This window comes from Colletotrichum phormii (assembly GCF_030913505.1).
Source record: "Colletotrichum phormii strain CBS 102054 chromosome Unknown BDP81scaffold_20, whole genome shotgun sequence".
Classification (NCBI taxonomy): domain Eukaryota; kingdom Fungi; phylum Ascomycota; class Sordariomycetes; order Glomerellales; family Glomerellaceae; genus Colletotrichum; species Colletotrichum phormii.
Window position 1 is genome coordinate 744694 of NW_026851462.1, and position 15382 is coordinate 760075.

A 15382-nucleotide genomic window follows, 5' to 3' on the forward strand; every position below is an offset into this window, starting at 1 on the left:
CAGTGGTGGTCTACCACGCGACAAGAAAACACTCTCAGTTATTATGCATCTTTGCTGGTATCTGTCGATTTCTGACGTCAGGGACTCAGACCGACCGCAAGGGACATGCGTCTCTGCATCTCTGTCACTCTGGCACGCTGTCGAGCGCGGGTGCTGTCAGCGTCGCAACACATTTCAATAGTCCGGATGGTGTCCGGGTTAGGACACGTTCCCGTCATTGAACCGAATCCCTCGCGTTGTCGACCCCTTGAAGAGCTCTTGGAGGCCCTAGAATTTAGAAGGGGCTCGGACTAGGGGAATCCGAGCAGCGCAATGAAGAGGCGCGAAACGGGTGGGACAGGCCTCAGGAGGCAGATGCAGGAACGAGATCAAGCTTGACGCAGGAGTCGGGGAAATGAGTCCGGGCTTAAAATATCTGATATGGGCGCGCAGCATTAGGGCCTCATCTATCTGTAGAGGGAGTGGGAAGTAGAAAGACCAGAGGAAGTCTGAGGAAGAGGCTGGAGAAGCGCGGCGTGCGGCTGTGTTGTAAGAGTGAAACTGGGCCGTCGCCGGGAAGTTATTTGCTGGGACCAAGAGTTCGTAGGGACTCCGCGTGTAAGCCACGGCTATTCCCGGGTAAAGGAAGATACAGCGGCGACCAGCCGATGAGAAGACTGAGAGAAAAGAGGGTGGTCAGGGATGTGTTCGATGCTTGAAGCCTGCGGGATGACGCCAAAAACAGATGTGAGGGATCTTCTTCTAGACTCCGCCGGGGAAGCCAAATTCTCACCTATGGGGCACGCGCTCACTAGCACTCTTTACCGAGCGGTCTCCTCTTACTATCCTAACCCAGCCCTCTTTTTGTTCCTATGCGTGCTTTTTCTTTTGTCATTTGAATCTCACTCAACCACTCATCCACTCATCCTCTGCACGGAGTATAATCCCATGAGCCCCAGCCACGGGGAATAAGTGACCGGCTTAGTACAAGGATCGATCACGAAGACCGAATGAGAAAAGTGAGATGGCGGCAACAATAGAAGCCCGGTGGAAGACAGACAGGGTTGGTGAAACAGATTGGCAGATGCCTAGTGCGGGACAAGACTCATTTTCCCTGCGAGAGATCACTCACTTTTCTGCGGGGAGTTGCACTCGGGGTGTAAAAATCAACTTCAGGTACCGACACTAAGATGCGAAGATGCAAAGAAATGGAACTCTCTTGACTCTTCTGCCGTGTTGCTGTGCCGTATCTTTCAGACGAGAGACATTCTAACGTCGGACCCTGGCTCTACGGCTTTCTTCTTTGCAGGTAAATCGTAGACGGTACGGATGGACAGCAACACTCGAAGGAACGAGACCTTGGTGCTTTTCACCCCGTCCACGCAACACTCAATCTCTTTTCTCACTCAAGCTCATCTCATCTCACTAACAATTCATGAGACTAATAGGAGGATCACGGCGGTTGAAAGTAGCACCGCCGTGCCTCCGCCGCCGCCTCATCCATCCTCCCCGAACTTCCAACGTCCTGCTCCCGTCACTCGCCCTCGCCATCATCCCGTCCTTCGGACTCATTGACATAATCCTATTCCTCGGCCTCGCCTTCGCCTTGACATGTCATCCAGACACTACTCCTCTAAAGTCTCCCCCTCCGTCATCCTTGTCCGACCACCCCCGCGTCCTTGCACGCCTTAGTGTCACACACCCCCCTCCCCCTTCGTCTTCCCGCCCACCTCACTTTTCCCAACGCGGCATTGGTCCAATGAACATCGCAATGAGCCGTCTGATCCTTCCGAAGGGGGGGTTTGTCTCTCGATGAACTAGAGCTCGCAGCGTGCAGCTTGCAGCGTTCTCTCGTACAGTCGCAAGAAGCAAGGCAAGCTGGCAAAGCAAGGTACCGAGTCGCAGCAAGGGGGTGTCCTTGCCACAACATGATCCGTTCCCCAGCATTGTGAGCTTATTTCCTTGGCTCTGGGTCTCCGATCCTTTCACTCGGGCATCTTGTATACTTATTTAACCTCTCCGCTGCTCATGCGTCTCATCGTGGATAGTATCTCATCGTAGCAGTCGAAGACCTCTTTCATCTCACTCACATCTTGAACACCTCTCGTCGCTGTTCATCACCTCAGCATCAGAGTTCACACCGCAACCATGTACTCAAACGTCTTCCTCCTTCGCTGGGCAGCCACATTATTGGCGTCAACCACTGCAGGTAAGTTCATCATCAACGGCCCGGGCTTTACTCCAAATCTTCAACGGCATCACTAACCCAGCAAAAAGTCTACGCCGCCCCCGCGCAGCAAGCCCCGGCACTGCACACCAGAGCCGACTTCAACATCCTCGTCGGCGGCAATGTCTCCCTTCGCCTCATGCCCCTCGGCGCCTCAATCACCTACGGCCTAACCTCTCCAGACGGCAATGGCTATCGCAAGGTCCTTCGCGACCTCCTCGTCGCCGACGGCAACCCCGTCGACATGGTCGGCAACCACCCCAACGGCACAATGGAGGACAACGATAATGAGGGCTGGTCCGGCTTCCGCATCGAACAGGTTCTCGCAAAGGCAAAGATCTCCGTCCCCGAGACGCTGCCGAACCTAGTTCTCATCAACGCCGGCACGAACGACTGCGCGCAGAGCTACGACACGGATAACGCGCACGTCCGGATGCTCGAGATGATGGATTACATCTGGGATACCTCCAAGCGCGCCACCATCGTCCTCTCGACCCTCCTCGTAAACGGCAACAACAACACCGAAGCATGTGTCCTCAAGGTCAACGAGCAGTACAAGACGCTCGCCTCGGAGCAGCAGGCGCTCTCTAAGAAGGTCGTACTCGTCGACATGCACTCCGACAAGGGCCCGCTCAAGAGCGATCTCGTCGACGACACTCACCCGAACGAAGCGGGCTACTCAAAGATGGCGTACATCTGGTTCGACGGCATCAAGGACGCTGCATCGCGCGGCTGGCTTGAGTCTCCTCAGCCTATGCCTGATAGCAAGAGGGCCGAATGACTCAAGAAGATTGCGCCGCTGCTCTACATCGTGTTCCGCTTCGCCGGATACCCAGAGCCGTCGAGCTCATAATGCGCACATCATGAACGAAAAAGGAGGAGTAAGGCATCATATAACTGTAATGTTACTGCATCATCACTCTGCAGATTAATTAGCAAAATCATCAAAACGGCGTTCGGGATGGGTCGCAAAAGGCCTGGAGGATATTTTGTAGTTTCAATCTTCAGACACATTGGACACAATTCATCCAACTAAATCCTTAGCGCCCCTAACCAATGAGATCCATCCAGTGAATTGCCATAGCCTTTCTTGCCGAGGGAGACACAACAGCTTCCCGAGGATGCGGACGGGTGCAACTTCAGATGAATTGCGACGGTCAGCTGATCGCCGGGACCCCCGGTAAGATTAACCTCAAGCTTCCTCCACCCGGGTCTGGTACGATCAACCGGACCGACCACATTCTATCATCATCAAGCACAACATCGTATCTTCAATTATCATAAATAAGATACATCCGACATGTCTCGACCAGTGTTCACCGCCGTGTTTCTTTCCATCTTCTACCTAGCCAAGGTCGCAATCTACGACCTCTCCGTCACCAATGGCCTCATGGACCCTGCCCAGACGGGCCTCGCTGGGGAGCCGATCACGTTCACCACGTTGAAGCCGCTCGATGGCCTGCTCACCATGCTCGTGCGGTTCTTCAAGCCTATTCTCGACGGTAAAGACCCGAATCTCACTCTATTCTCAATCTTCATGGCCGGCCAACTGCTGGCTGTGCATGTCCTCATTCAAGTCGAAGGTCTGAGGGCCGGAAACCGAGGCAGACTAGTTTCTTGGTGAGTCCATCCCCGACACCATGAGCCGAAAGCCCTAAAAAGCAAACAGTACAACATCCTGGGGAATGCTATGGCAACTAATGACCATTGGCGCCACCTTACCGCTCTACTTCCTCACATACCTCTACACCTCCCCGATCCCAGAGTCCCCAACAACAGACGCACTCGCCGCCGCAATCTCCATCGACTCGGTCCAAGCCCGCGCTGTCATCGGCTCCCTCACCTTCGGCGCCTTCCTCCCCACCCTCCTCGCGGCGCTTCCGTGCCCTAGCATCATCACCTCACGTACCCAGGAGATCCTCCTTGCCGTCTGGCAGGCGTTCCCGCTCTGGTCCGGCGTCGCGCAGTTCATCTTTGCCCAGCTCATCGGCGCCCTGGGCGTGGTCTCGGAAGCCGCAAAGGCAAGGCCGCAGACGAAGATCAATGATTTCCGCAGGATCTACACGTACACCCTCTCCGTCGTCGCTGTCACATCCTACGGCGTCATCGGCTATGTCTTCTGGAAGGCCGACTGGGCCTCGGAGCCGGTCATCGAGGCGATGATGCAGATTCTTCGGCCTACCTCGCCCTGGTCTCAGGTGAAGATGGTGTCGTTGGAGAGGGGGATCTTGGATTTACTGCAGTGGGATACGTACTGCGCTTCCTTGGCGACGTGGAGCTGGATTGCCTACTTGGCGTATGAGACGAAGGGCGTCGGTCAGGTTGTGATGGACTTGGGAAAGTTGGTCATGTGGAGTGCGGTTGTTGGGCCTGGCGGCGCGGCGCTTGCTGTTATATGGGGACGAGATATTGAGGCTGTGAAGAAGGCGGGAGGAAAGAAGAAAACGGGATGAAGGCATAGCCCTATTCCTCTTGAACTCCCAGGATACTGTAGCGTTCGGTCAGACTGTAATGATTGCACCACATTTTTGCAGTGAAAAGGTCTGGCTTCGAGTATAATTTCAATTTACAACGTCAAGATCCTTCAAACGCCGTGACTCTTGATCCATATTTGGCCTTGGATCTCAACGCTGTCTTTGAAAATTCTGGCGATTGCATCATCGCAAGTAGATCCTGAGGCTGGTTGCATGTCAATTATAATCAGTAACATCCAAATTGAGATCACCTGCTTGTGAGAAGATCATGGCTGGAGGTTTGAATTTAAAAAGGCATCGTCATGAGAGTGGGCTGATTGACACGCTGTGAAGAAGTGTCGTCAATGTCCAACCTCTTCCATCCATCCAGCAGTGTAATTCAAGATTATTCTTAGCTTTTCTGTTTATTCTATTATAGACGGTCGGACATTCAAGATATGATCTTCAAGTCCGGTCATGATTGCTCCTGTCGAGGACATAATTCATGATGGGGATTCGGATACCTATACCTTTTCGGCCAGGTCCATTGCAAGGTCCTCGTCAAGATTCTTGACAGAGATAAACCAGAATAATCTTTTTCGATACAATCGCGAATTTCTACATTATTGGAGGAAAATCCTTTGCCTGCTAGATCTTGGCGGCCAGGTAGCGGGAGGGTCCTCATTGTTGCTGCCTCACAGCGAGCTTTCAGGATGACTAGATATTTACAACAAAAGATAGTGACATGAAAAACAGCCAACGTGGATCAGACTTGGCATGCAGCCTGCCAAGTCCTATTCTCATGTCTCTAGTGGTGGTAATGAGCTGAGCGAGCACCTGTGCCACTTGGAACGCATGGCACCTATGCCTTGGCAAGCAATGACTACACACGACGACGCCACGTTCCCCATCTTGTGCCGTTGGTTTTTGATCAGCTCTCCAGCCAGCCCCAAATCAATATTCCGGCGGCCTTAAGCGTGCTACAATAAGTCTTGCCAGGTCCATCAGCCGACAATACTTGCCCTTGCTTCGTGTACGAGGTGGTTCTGGGTCTGCTCCTTATTCTACTGAAATATTCACATTCCTATCAAAATGAAAGTTAACTCTTGAAGTTTGCTGCGAGAGCCCCAGAATAAATATTGACGGTAACTTTGAGAACCAGAAAGTGATCACAGCTGGAACCGCCGCCTACAACTACCCCCGCATCCCCAACGACGTCAATCATGCTCTTCCTCATCACCCCGCAAGATCGCCAGCCTCGCCACAAGGTATTCTACCTTTGATCCCACGAGCCAAGCTTTCTGCTTTCTGGGGAAAACCCCACTTCTCTTGGTTGATAGGCGGAGTGCAGGTATGGAATCGTGCCAGCCGGTTGGGACGTAGGTAGCCTGGCGTTGACCAGACCGCCCTAGTGTGGGCATCACAGTGAACGCCAAGCTTTGCCAAGGGGCTTGTAAGCTCATCCTCGAGCAGTGATTCATGGGAATTTCGAGCTTCAATCTTCCGTTGTATTCTTCTCTACATGTTCCCTTTCCCAGGCGTATTTTGACGATCTAGTAGGGTAGCACCACTGACGGGGTGGGATCTGAGCTCTTGGAGCTATGTCATCCATCAACCAGGTAGGCAGCTTAGACAGCTCTAGGAGCTTACACATGGAATAGAGAGCTGCAGAATTTCAGAAAGATCAGGTATAAAAGAGACTCGAAGCTCACCGGGAACCTCTGGTTACATCGATGAGTGATAGTCGTTCTCTCGGGTCCTCAATTGATCACAAGAAGTTTTGTTTGGTCCTTTGACGTTCAAGGCACTCTTCGATAATTCCTTCCAAATCATCGCATACTGCAGTCACCATGAAGGTCATCAGTGCCTCCGCCTTCTCTTTTCTGCTTGCTCTGGCTCAATCTGCTGCCATCGAGCGTCGCCAGCAAGGCGATGGTCCAGGCGGATCCACAGATGCGACGCAAGGCGACCTTGGTGAACGACCACCACCGCGATTTCCGTTTCCCATTACCAAGTTCCCGGTTCCGAACGAGACTGTCGTTCTCAAGGAAGCTATTTACATCCTTCCTGGGCAGGTGTTCGATGGAGGCATGAAGCGCTACGAGCGCGTTGAAGGCAGCTGCAACGAGCAAGCTGGTATGTTCGACTCCTGAGCGACGGTGCTCTTACTCAATAAGGAATACTCGACTAATATCATTCACTACAACAGAGGGTACGGATGCTGATGCGGTCTTCAACCTCCTTCCTGGCTCGACAATCCGCAACGTCGTAATTGGCAAACACCAGGCTGAGGGCATCCATGCACTGGGCGATGCGTGGATCGAAAATGGTGGGCCAGGATTCTTACTTTAGAAGTGCCAAGCTGACCGTGTAACAGTTTGGTGGGAGGATGTTTGTGAAGACGCACTCACCTCGAAGGGCTTGAACACCCAGCTTAGAGTGATTGGTGGCGGTGCTCGCAATGCCACTGACAAGGTGAGTACTTTCTCACCAAACATGGCCTGTGAGGAAATATGCTGACTTTGCTCGAAGATCTTCCAAGATAACTCTCTTGGCGGGAAGTACAACATCACCGGCTTCTATGCCGATGGATTCGGAGTAAGTCAAGCCTCTCTACATTCTATGAGGCATCTCACTAATACTTTTCCCTAGACTTTCTATCAATCCTGCGGTAACTGCTTGAATCAGTCGAAGCGAAACGCGACCATTCAGAATGTGATCGCGCTCAATGGCAACAGGATGGGCATCGTGAGTGCTTCAGCTTGAGTTTCATGTCTGGGTTGGTGACATGCGGCTAATCTTCTCTCATCAACAGATCAACCCCAACTACGGAGACGAGATACGCATCAAGAACACTCAGCTGAAAGACTTGAAGGTGATGGTCGACAAAGAGATTGCAAACAACATGCAACTCGTTCCAATCACCGTCGGCACTGGCCCAGACCAGAAGTACGCCCTTTACAACGAAACGAGAGACGCCATCACCGAGTGGGAGGGCACAGTGGAGAACGCATACGAGCCTGAGGAGCCATATGAGTGGCTTGAGGCTTACTGGCCGGATGGATTCAATTGAGCGACCGGGACCCCAGATGCGGGGTGGCGTAAGGTCAATGGCCAGGCGATGCTGCATGGAATTGGGTCCCTGTTGACGACGATTCTTCATAATTCTACAAATAATTTCGTACATAACATCCATCAATTTGCACATACGAAGGGGGTCTATGATCGCTCAATGGTGTTTTAATTGTCGTTCCACGACCCTCGAGTCTCATCGCCGTGGTCCCGAAGCCTAGCCGCCCCGGCCCCGAGCGGCCCACTCAATCCGGTCCCCACCTCGCCGGCACAGGTCCCGGACCGTTACAAAATCGAAGGGATTGGATGTCATATGAATCGGACAGAGAATAGAAGAAGACCACAAGTTCCCCAATAAGTTCCACCGTTGCGTTTTCTCATGCAGCAGTTTGACCAGAACTCAGTCTGTCAGGGAGACAGTCATTCAAGCGCCTTTCACGCGTGCCGACTTCCGGTTCAATTCGGAAACCATGCATATTCTCCCCTGCGACCACGTCACTGGTCTTTGTGACCCCCCCAAACGTCAAATCTGATTGTTCCTTGCGAACACCGAGATCAGTCCGGATGGGCATTGAGTTGGCGCGTCAAACCCAAGCCCTGCTAGCCTCCCTTGCTCCCGGGACAGCACGCCACTGTATCGCAATGTCTTACTCGGCCGTGAGCCTTCAAAGCAGCCCGCTTCAATGGCCGCATCTGTGCATCTCCCCCGTCAGTCTCATGCAGGTCGCGCCGGTTGGCCTCGCTTACCGCAACTGCGGAGAAGGCCGAGCAACGACGCATCTTGAAGCTGCGCTGCCGCATGGGACGAGACTGTACTCCGTAGCTGAGAAGTTGGAAGGCAAACGGATTTGCAATAAATCCCTGCGAAGTTGTAATTATCGGAGGAGGCGCAGTATGCAGCGGGTAGCTGCGTGCAGGAGCTGGGCGCGGCACCATACTAAACCAACAGAGTTATTCGCTCGAAACCGTCAAACGGTTCGTCCCTTGATAGGTGAGAGGACTTCATTCCCCGCTAGTGAAAACGGCGTTTGGCATCATTGGCTACATTCCAGAGAACCTCAGTTGGTCGGATAAAGGCTAAGAGTCTAGAGCCAAAACGCATTAAAGCTGGCAGGGCTCGTATTGACGGCAAAAGTGACAGTCTCGGCTTCGGACAGACTCAGCTCCAAGGGGGATTAAGTTGATCATTTTCTTTTTTAGGGCGATGGTGCACAGAGTGTTCGTTCACGGGACCGGTTGCATCTCATGCAACCAACAAGCCTTGGCAATCTGCCCTGGCAAACAGTCCAACCAGCCAACCTAAGACATGGCCCACGCCGTCATAACTAGGAGCGCAAGGGATATAGCTACCAACGCTTTTCCACTTTCTCTTCCCGCGTTGTTCGTCATCGTCCCAGCCATTCTTTTTCCTCGTGGCGAGTGAGAACCGAATTGTGCCCCTCACAAACTTCTCATCACGACAAGAGCACATTCGCGATATCCTACCAGTGGACTGCAACGACAACGAAGGAAATCTTGTTGACGGGGGAGGAATGTGGGACAGGACGACAACAACAACAAGAACAGCAACATGAGCTCAAATCCCTACATCAGCAACGGTACATGCTACCACGGGCCTGGAGATGAGGTGGGAGAATGGTTCCCGTGTGGAAATGCAGACCTTGGGTACAAGACCTGTTGTCAGGGCGGCGATATGTGCTTGTCCAGCCATGCTTGCTACAATGGTCGATTCGGGATCACGTACCTGGCAGGTTGTAGCGACCCAGACTATCGAGATTCGAGCTGTCCTGACAAGGGGGCATTGAGTGGTGAGTCACAATCGCGATGATGGGAGAGGTGTATCACTGAGCAGACAACTAACTGTTTGATATTCAGATCAACCATGGACAGGTCTAGTCTACTGCAACGGCACTTCGGAAGAATGGGTGGCTTGCAAACAGTCGGCGAGCCCTACGACTTTGACTTCAGCGGACGCGTGCTGGTGCCCCCAAACGTCTCGAACCGTCGCCTTCACCGATTCCTCGATCCTTCAAAACGTTGTACAGCTTCCGACAGCTCTGGGAGGAAGCGTCATATGGCAGCCTGGCTATGTCCCGATCCTTACACAGCCGAATACAACCCCGACCCCAACTTCACCTGCCTCGACGACTGCTCAAGCCCAGCCTCCCACCACCACCACGACGGCATCAAGTACGACACCACGGCCCACTTCGACCGAGACCTCTTCGACGGAAGAGACTGCGGGGATGACGACAAGCACCAAGGTCGGGCTCGGCGTCGGTATCGCGGGAGGGTGCTTGGTTCTGATGGCTGCTCTGATATACATATGGTACTCCAGAAGGAAATGGCGACAAAAGGGGGCGGTAGAATCGGAGAACACGACTGAAAAGGGGCATACACATGAAGGTGGCATGGCGAAGCCATATGAAGCGAACTCGGCGCGGCCAGAGTCCGATATAACCGAGTTGGACGGCACGTCCCGGTTCAATTTCGAACCGGCAGGCTTTGAGCACAAGGGCACTCCAGGGATGAAATTAAATAAAGAAGGGTCACAATCGCCGACAACTCCGGTCGCTGAGTTGCCTGGATAATGCGTATGTGGGGAATGATTGGATATACCAGAGTAGATTAAATAGGGTTGTTAAAGAATAGGTATCGTTGCGGGTATCCTCCGTGTCATTCTAGTTCTCAGTCTTACCGGCAGGTCGCTTGGTTTCGCCCTCCGTGGCTGCGCCAGATGTTCCTTGGACATTCAACATCGTAGATGCGGCGCTGTTGGTCTCTGAGACGTGGTTCGCCATGCCGTACTAACACACAACGCAGATTCCAAGTACACCTGAGATGATGCTGAAAACAAATGCGACAATTCCCCTCGTCGTGAACCTGAACGTGTTAGAGATAAATCTAGACCGTGGGGGACTTGAAACTTACCCAGCAGGGAGCGGATCGGGAGGCGCGTTCTGTCCGCTGAGATCCAGCAGGTCTTTGGTGTTGCCCGCAGCATTACCCGAGACGGGTACGTTTCCAGCGGTACAAGCATCGAGGTGGTTCTGCGGGAGGGTGAGCGACTTCTGGATCTCCAGCGGTGCCTCCACAAAGGTTGCCAGCAACCCAGAGGTAACATGCCACTCAATATGGCAATGGAACAGCCAGACGCCTGGAAGATAAGAGAATCAGTATAGGTGTCGGTATCTATGAGATTGTAAGGACGTACCCGGGTTATCTGCCTTGAAGCGAAGGACGATGTTTCCATCGGGCCAGAGGACGAGAGTATCCCGGCGCATGGGCACTGCGGGAAAGTCGCTCTCGGTCATGTTCGAGTCTGCGAAAGTTCCACTCTCTTCTTCACCGCGGTAGAGGGACTGGAAGTGATGCCCGTGGAGAAGGAACGAGTGGCGACCGGAATCAAGGTTGTTGACCACGATTTGAACGATTTGGTCCTTCTTCAAAACAAAGCTGTGGGTGTAGTCACCGTAGACTTCGGCAGTTTCCGCATCAGCACCAGTTGTTAGTGCCGTATACAATGTCGGAACCACCGGTGCCTTGTAGCTGATGTTGTTGAAGAACGCGTAGTTGGCACCGTCACCTAAGTTGTCCATGATGACGTTGAGCTCAACGGTCTGGTTAGGCTCGGCAAAACGTGCCAATTCGTCGTGCGGTACCAATGTCATATCATCAAAAGGATTGAGCTCATCGATCAATGCCGGCTCCGGAAGTGAGTTAGTCTCGTTGTATACCAACTAGCCTGTGACATTCCAGTTAAGGTCATTTGGCAGAGTGTCGAACAACGTCTGTAGGTGAAGAAAGCAACATTAGCATCTGATATCATTGCGTTCACGGACAGACTCATGTTTCCTCTGAAAGTGCTAGGCTTACCGTGTCCATACTGCCGACGATGGCGAAGTTCTCGGTAGTGGAATTCTTGGTTGTGAGAAGGAAACTGCAGCGCTGGGCGACGGAAAGATAGATCATCTCGGCGGTCGCCTGCTGGGTGTAAACACCATCAACTTCAATAATGGACATATTATGCCCCTCAAACCATAGGTATTGACCAGCGAAAGCACCAATGTTGATAACACGCATCAAGTAGGTCTTGCCTGGCTGGATCGAGATGGTGAGGTTCTGCGTCTCATTCATCAACGCTGCCTTCGGCACGGGCTCCGCACCGGTAGGGTTCGTCTTGCTCATGAACGGCAGGATGAGGTTCTGCATCTGCTCATGATACCAATCTGAGAGCGTCAAGACAATCTCCTCATCGTAATCCCCAGCATAAGGATTGTCCGGATCATGGATGATGAGACTGCCGCGGAGTCCATCTGGGTACTGGGACATGGTGTGTGAGTGATACCAGTATGTGCCCGGCTGGGTAATCTAAACCAACGCAAAAATTGACATTAGTAAACACTCCGTTGCTAAAGTTCGTAATTATGCGAACTCTAACGTTATAAGGTGGGAATACCTACCGTGAAGTTGTACAGGAATGAGGAGCCCGGTGGAATGGGGCATTGAGAGACTTGGGCCGGACCATCCATGTGCGTGGTCCCGTTCATGAACAGCCCGTGAAAGTGCAGCGAAGTAGACTGGTTGCCCAAGTCGTTGTGCACATTGATGACAGTGTTGTCGCCAATGTTGGCCTCAATCTGGGGGATGGGCCATTTTCCATTGATGCCGATGACGGGTCGGTCGAAGGCACCGTCAGGATTGGCCGTGACCCAACCGACAGTGAAGTCGTAGTTGACCGTCGCTCCGACAGCAAGCCGGGACGCAACGCACGCGAGCGCGAGAGACAGGATCTTGACCATGACGGCGTCAGTTCACAGTATGATCCAGTGATGATGGTGGTTGGCGTGTCTTTCGCGGGCTGTCTCGAATGACAGAAGTAGCCGCGATGGGGATTGGCGAGGAATGCGGTGTCCTGACTGTCCTTCGATGAGAAGCCGAGGAGAACTTATCTCTCGATTTTCGACAGGAAACGAGGTGGACGGTACTCTACTCTAAGGAAAAAGAAGAGATAGGAGGAGCTGCCGTTGCCGCCGATATCAGTCTTCGATCCTGTCGACTTGACCTGGTTGGAATATCGGGCGACATATCGGAGTCATCTGATTTTTCTTCCCTCCCGGAGGCTGGCTGACTCCAGACGAACAGGGTCTCTCAGAGGCAACATTTCCGGGACGCCACTTTCCATGGAAGTAAAACCGAAAATATGTCGGTACAAAAATCACTCAATTATCTTATCCATCTGATCAGCAAGCACCGGGGTTAGACTAGTAGGTAGGGCAGAAATGCTTAGCACCGGGAGACCCTTCGGTTCTCCTCCACCCATCGCCCCCCACCGCCACACGACCGGCCTGCGTTTGTGGAGCCCTCTTCGGTTCGAACTTGCATCTAGATCCATCTTGTAGCGGTACAGTTCAGATACATTCAACGACATGGCTTCCAGAATTGTGTTTGACCGCTGCCCGTGTTGGATGTGGAAGCAATTTTAACAGCGTAGTACGAGTGTTACGACTCACGTTCAGAACCAATGATCATCGCAAGTGTTTTGAGGAGAAGATACCTGATAGAACTAGCCGGAAAATACCCGCCCTTTTCAGTCTATTTCCTCCCCAGCTCGGGCCTGGTAGTCCAATCTAATCGATCCATCAACCACCCCTGAGGTGATGGGAGGAGAATCAGGACACCTCCAAGATCCGCAGAGTTTTACGACATCTACCTGCCATGTATTGGTGGGTTCATCTGGATTCTATGCCCCTCCAATGGCTGCCGTATCGACATGCCCAGACCCCTCCGATTCCGAGCTCGGCCTAGAGAAGCACCAGACTCCTCGATCCGATAGGCACAACTACTTCCCTTCGATCAGCAAGCCAGATTGATAAAGTCTTTCATCGCCTCATCGATCCCTGCTAAGAGAACTCCCACCTTCGCTCCGAACTAGACGTCGCCCTACACATAGGTTCATACTACCACATCACGAGCAAGATGGCCGTCAACGTGTTTTCGGTCCCCGTCTTCCTCGTCGTTTTCCGCGAGTCCCTGGAGACAGGCATCATTGTCTCTGTCCTTCTTGCTTTCTTGAAGCAGACCCTCGGGGGTCCCGGACGCGATGTCACTGTCTACAAAGCTCTTCGTAAACAGGTAATGTCCTTGCCTAGCTTTCCTCTATTCGAGGACTTTGTCGCGTTGTTCTAACTCATCACGCCACGCGGGTCTGGATGGGAACTGCCCTCGGCTGCCATCATAGGAGTCTTCTACGGAGTCGGTCGGGACAGCTGGCAAGCGCACGAATACTACTACGAAGGCTCATTTGCGCTTTTCGCCTCCATCATCATCACACTCATGGGAGTTGCTCTCCTTCGAGTTGGCAAGCTGCAAGACAAATGGCGCGCGAAACTTGCCAAGGCCATGGAGCCCCAAGCAAAGACAGCGTCCTCAACTTTCGGCTCTCGTTTCAAGCGCAACCAGGAGAAATACGTCATGTTCTTCCTGCCCCTCATCACCATCCTGCGAGAGGGTATTGAGATGATCGTCTTCATCTTCGGTGTCACTTTCGCAGCACCCGCCACTGCAGTCCCGCTGCCGGTCGTTGTTGGCTTGATTGTTGGCGTTTTCGCCAGTTACCTCCTCTACAAGTAAGGAATATGTCACGAAACAGGAATGGTATCAGCACTTGTCAAGCATCTTGCCACGTGCTTTCTCACGTGGATATCACACTCTCTTAGTATATAGACTGCTCTCATGTGCTCATTCTAGATGGGTTACTTCAAGCCACTTTAACCCACTTCATATGCCCATTGCTGCGTGCCATAACTCGTGACAGAATATCACCGTCGCAAATCCATCCCTTCCGCTTCCTTACACCGTAATTCTAGGAGTGGATCTACTTCAAAGATTCAGATCTTCCTGGTCGCCTATACCTGCTTGCTTTACATTGTTGCTGCTGGTCTCTTTTCTCGCGCCGTGTGGTTTTTCGAAGCGCAGGAATGGAACACAGCTGTCGGCGGTGACGCGGCAGAGGTTGGCGCGGGCCCTGGATCCTACGGCATCGATAGAAGCGTTTGGAAAGTCAACGTGAGTACTCGAAGTCGCCCTCAAACGAGAATATGTGATCATGAAATTGACATTTCGCAGTGCTGCAGCCCCCAATTGAATGGCGGCGGTGGCTGAGGTCTTCTGAATGCCATCTTCGGCTGGAACAACTCTGCTACCTACGGCTCCGTCATCTCGTACAACGTTTACTGGATCTTTGTCATCTCTTGGCTTGTGCTTTTGAGCTTCCACGAGTTCCATGAACACTGGCCTCTCATGAAGCCAAAGGCTGCTGGTAAGGTCGAGTCCACTGCGGACATGCCTGGAACATCTACGCCAACCGAACACTCTGTCAACGAGCCGAAGAAGGACATGTCAACCACTACAAGCGCCCTGAACGAGTAATATGAGTTGGCAGGCTTGGTGTTTGTTCAGTTTGGAGATCTTTGTGTCGCCGGCTCTCGTGGAGGGGACGATTCTGTTAGGGAAGGAGCACACAGTATCTAGGCTGCGGTCTCGATACCAGTATCCTGGGATCTTTGGTTCAGGTAACTACCTGGTTTTTCGAATAATAATTTGAATAGTCATCAACCTTGTTTTCCCACTAGCTTCGAACTTTTGAACG

General features: G+C 52.5%; 7 protein-coding genes across 7 annotated transcripts; 5 read left to right on the forward strand and 2 right to left on the reverse strand.

The window, feature by feature from the left end:
• Nucleotides 1-224: 224 nt before the first annotated feature.
• On the reverse strand, nt 225-558 carry BDP81DRAFT_97785 (uncharacterized protein). The gene has a single exon (XM_060596545.1). It carries the CDS (start codon nt 433-435, stop codon nt 268-270), a length of 168 nt encoding a protein of 55 aa, XP_060441510.1. The 5' UTR covers nt 436-558; the 3' UTR covers nt 225-267.
• A 1315-nt stretch (nt 559-1873) lies between these two features.
• On the forward strand, nt 1874-3229 carry BDP81DRAFT_356052 (GDSL-like Lipase/Acylhydrolase). The gene is made up of 2 exons (XM_060586302.1): nt 1874-2188; nt 2257-3229. Exons 1-2 carry the CDS (start codon nt 2128-2130, stop codon nt 2985-2987), a joined length of 792 nt encoding a protein of 263 aa, XP_060441511.1. The 5' UTR covers nt 1874-2127; the 3' UTR covers nt 2988-3229.
• Nucleotides 3230-3441: 212 nt separating this feature from the next.
• Nucleotides 3442-4795, forward strand: BDP81DRAFT_356055 (uncharacterized protein). Its single transcript, XM_060586303.1, has 2 exons — nt 3442-3826; nt 3876-4795. The coding sequence occupies exons 1-2, from the start codon at nt 3507-3509 to the stop codon at nt 4657-4659; spliced, it is 1104 nt and encodes a 367-aa protein (XP_060441512.1). The 5' UTR covers nt 3442-3506; the 3' UTR covers nt 4660-4795.
• Nucleotides 4796-6329: 1534 nt separating this feature from the next.
• On the forward strand, nt 6330-8213 carry BDP81DRAFT_356058 (family 3 polysaccharide lyase). The gene is made up of 6 exons (XM_060586304.1): nt 6330-6795; nt 6869-6988; nt 7037-7134; nt 7192-7257; nt 7312-7407; nt 7475-8213. The coding sequence occupies exons 1-6, from the start codon at nt 6510-6512 to the stop codon at nt 7730-7732; spliced, it is 924 nt and encodes a 307-aa protein (XP_060441513.1). The 5' UTR covers nt 6330-6509; the 3' UTR covers nt 7733-8213.
• A 1088-nt stretch (nt 8214-9301) lies between these two features.
• On the forward strand, nt 9302-10322 carry BDP81DRAFT_464011 (uncharacterized protein; the record flags this gene model as incomplete). The annotated part of the gene is made up of 2 exons (XM_060594099.1): nt 9302-9539; nt 9607-10322. 2 exons carry the CDS (start codon nt 9302-9304, stop codon nt 10320-10322), a joined length of 954 nt encoding a protein of 317 aa, XP_060441514.1.
• Nucleotides 10323-10412: 90 nt separating this feature from the next.
• Nucleotides 10413-12533, reverse strand: BDP81DRAFT_464012 (Cupredoxin; the record flags this gene model as incomplete). The annotated part of the gene is made up of 6 exons (XM_060594100.1): nt 10413-10503; nt 10540-10614; nt 10663-10888; nt 10946-11471; nt 11608-12102; nt 12195-12533. 6 exons carry the CDS (start codon nt 12531-12533, stop codon nt 10413-10415), a joined length of 1752 nt encoding a protein of 583 aa, XP_060441515.1.
• Nucleotides 12534-13710: 1177 nt separating this feature from the next.
• On the forward strand, nt 13711-15162 carry BDP81DRAFT_499261 (iron permease FTR1/Fip1/EfeU; the record flags this gene model as incomplete). The annotated part of the gene is made up of 4 exons (XM_060595478.1): nt 13711-13858; nt 13973-14360; nt 14601-14803; nt 14897-15162. The coding sequence occupies 4 exons, from the start codon at nt 13711-13713 to the stop codon at nt 15160-15162; spliced, it is 1005 nt and encodes a 334-aa protein (XP_060441516.1).
• Nucleotides 15163-15382: the final 220 nt, after the last annotated feature.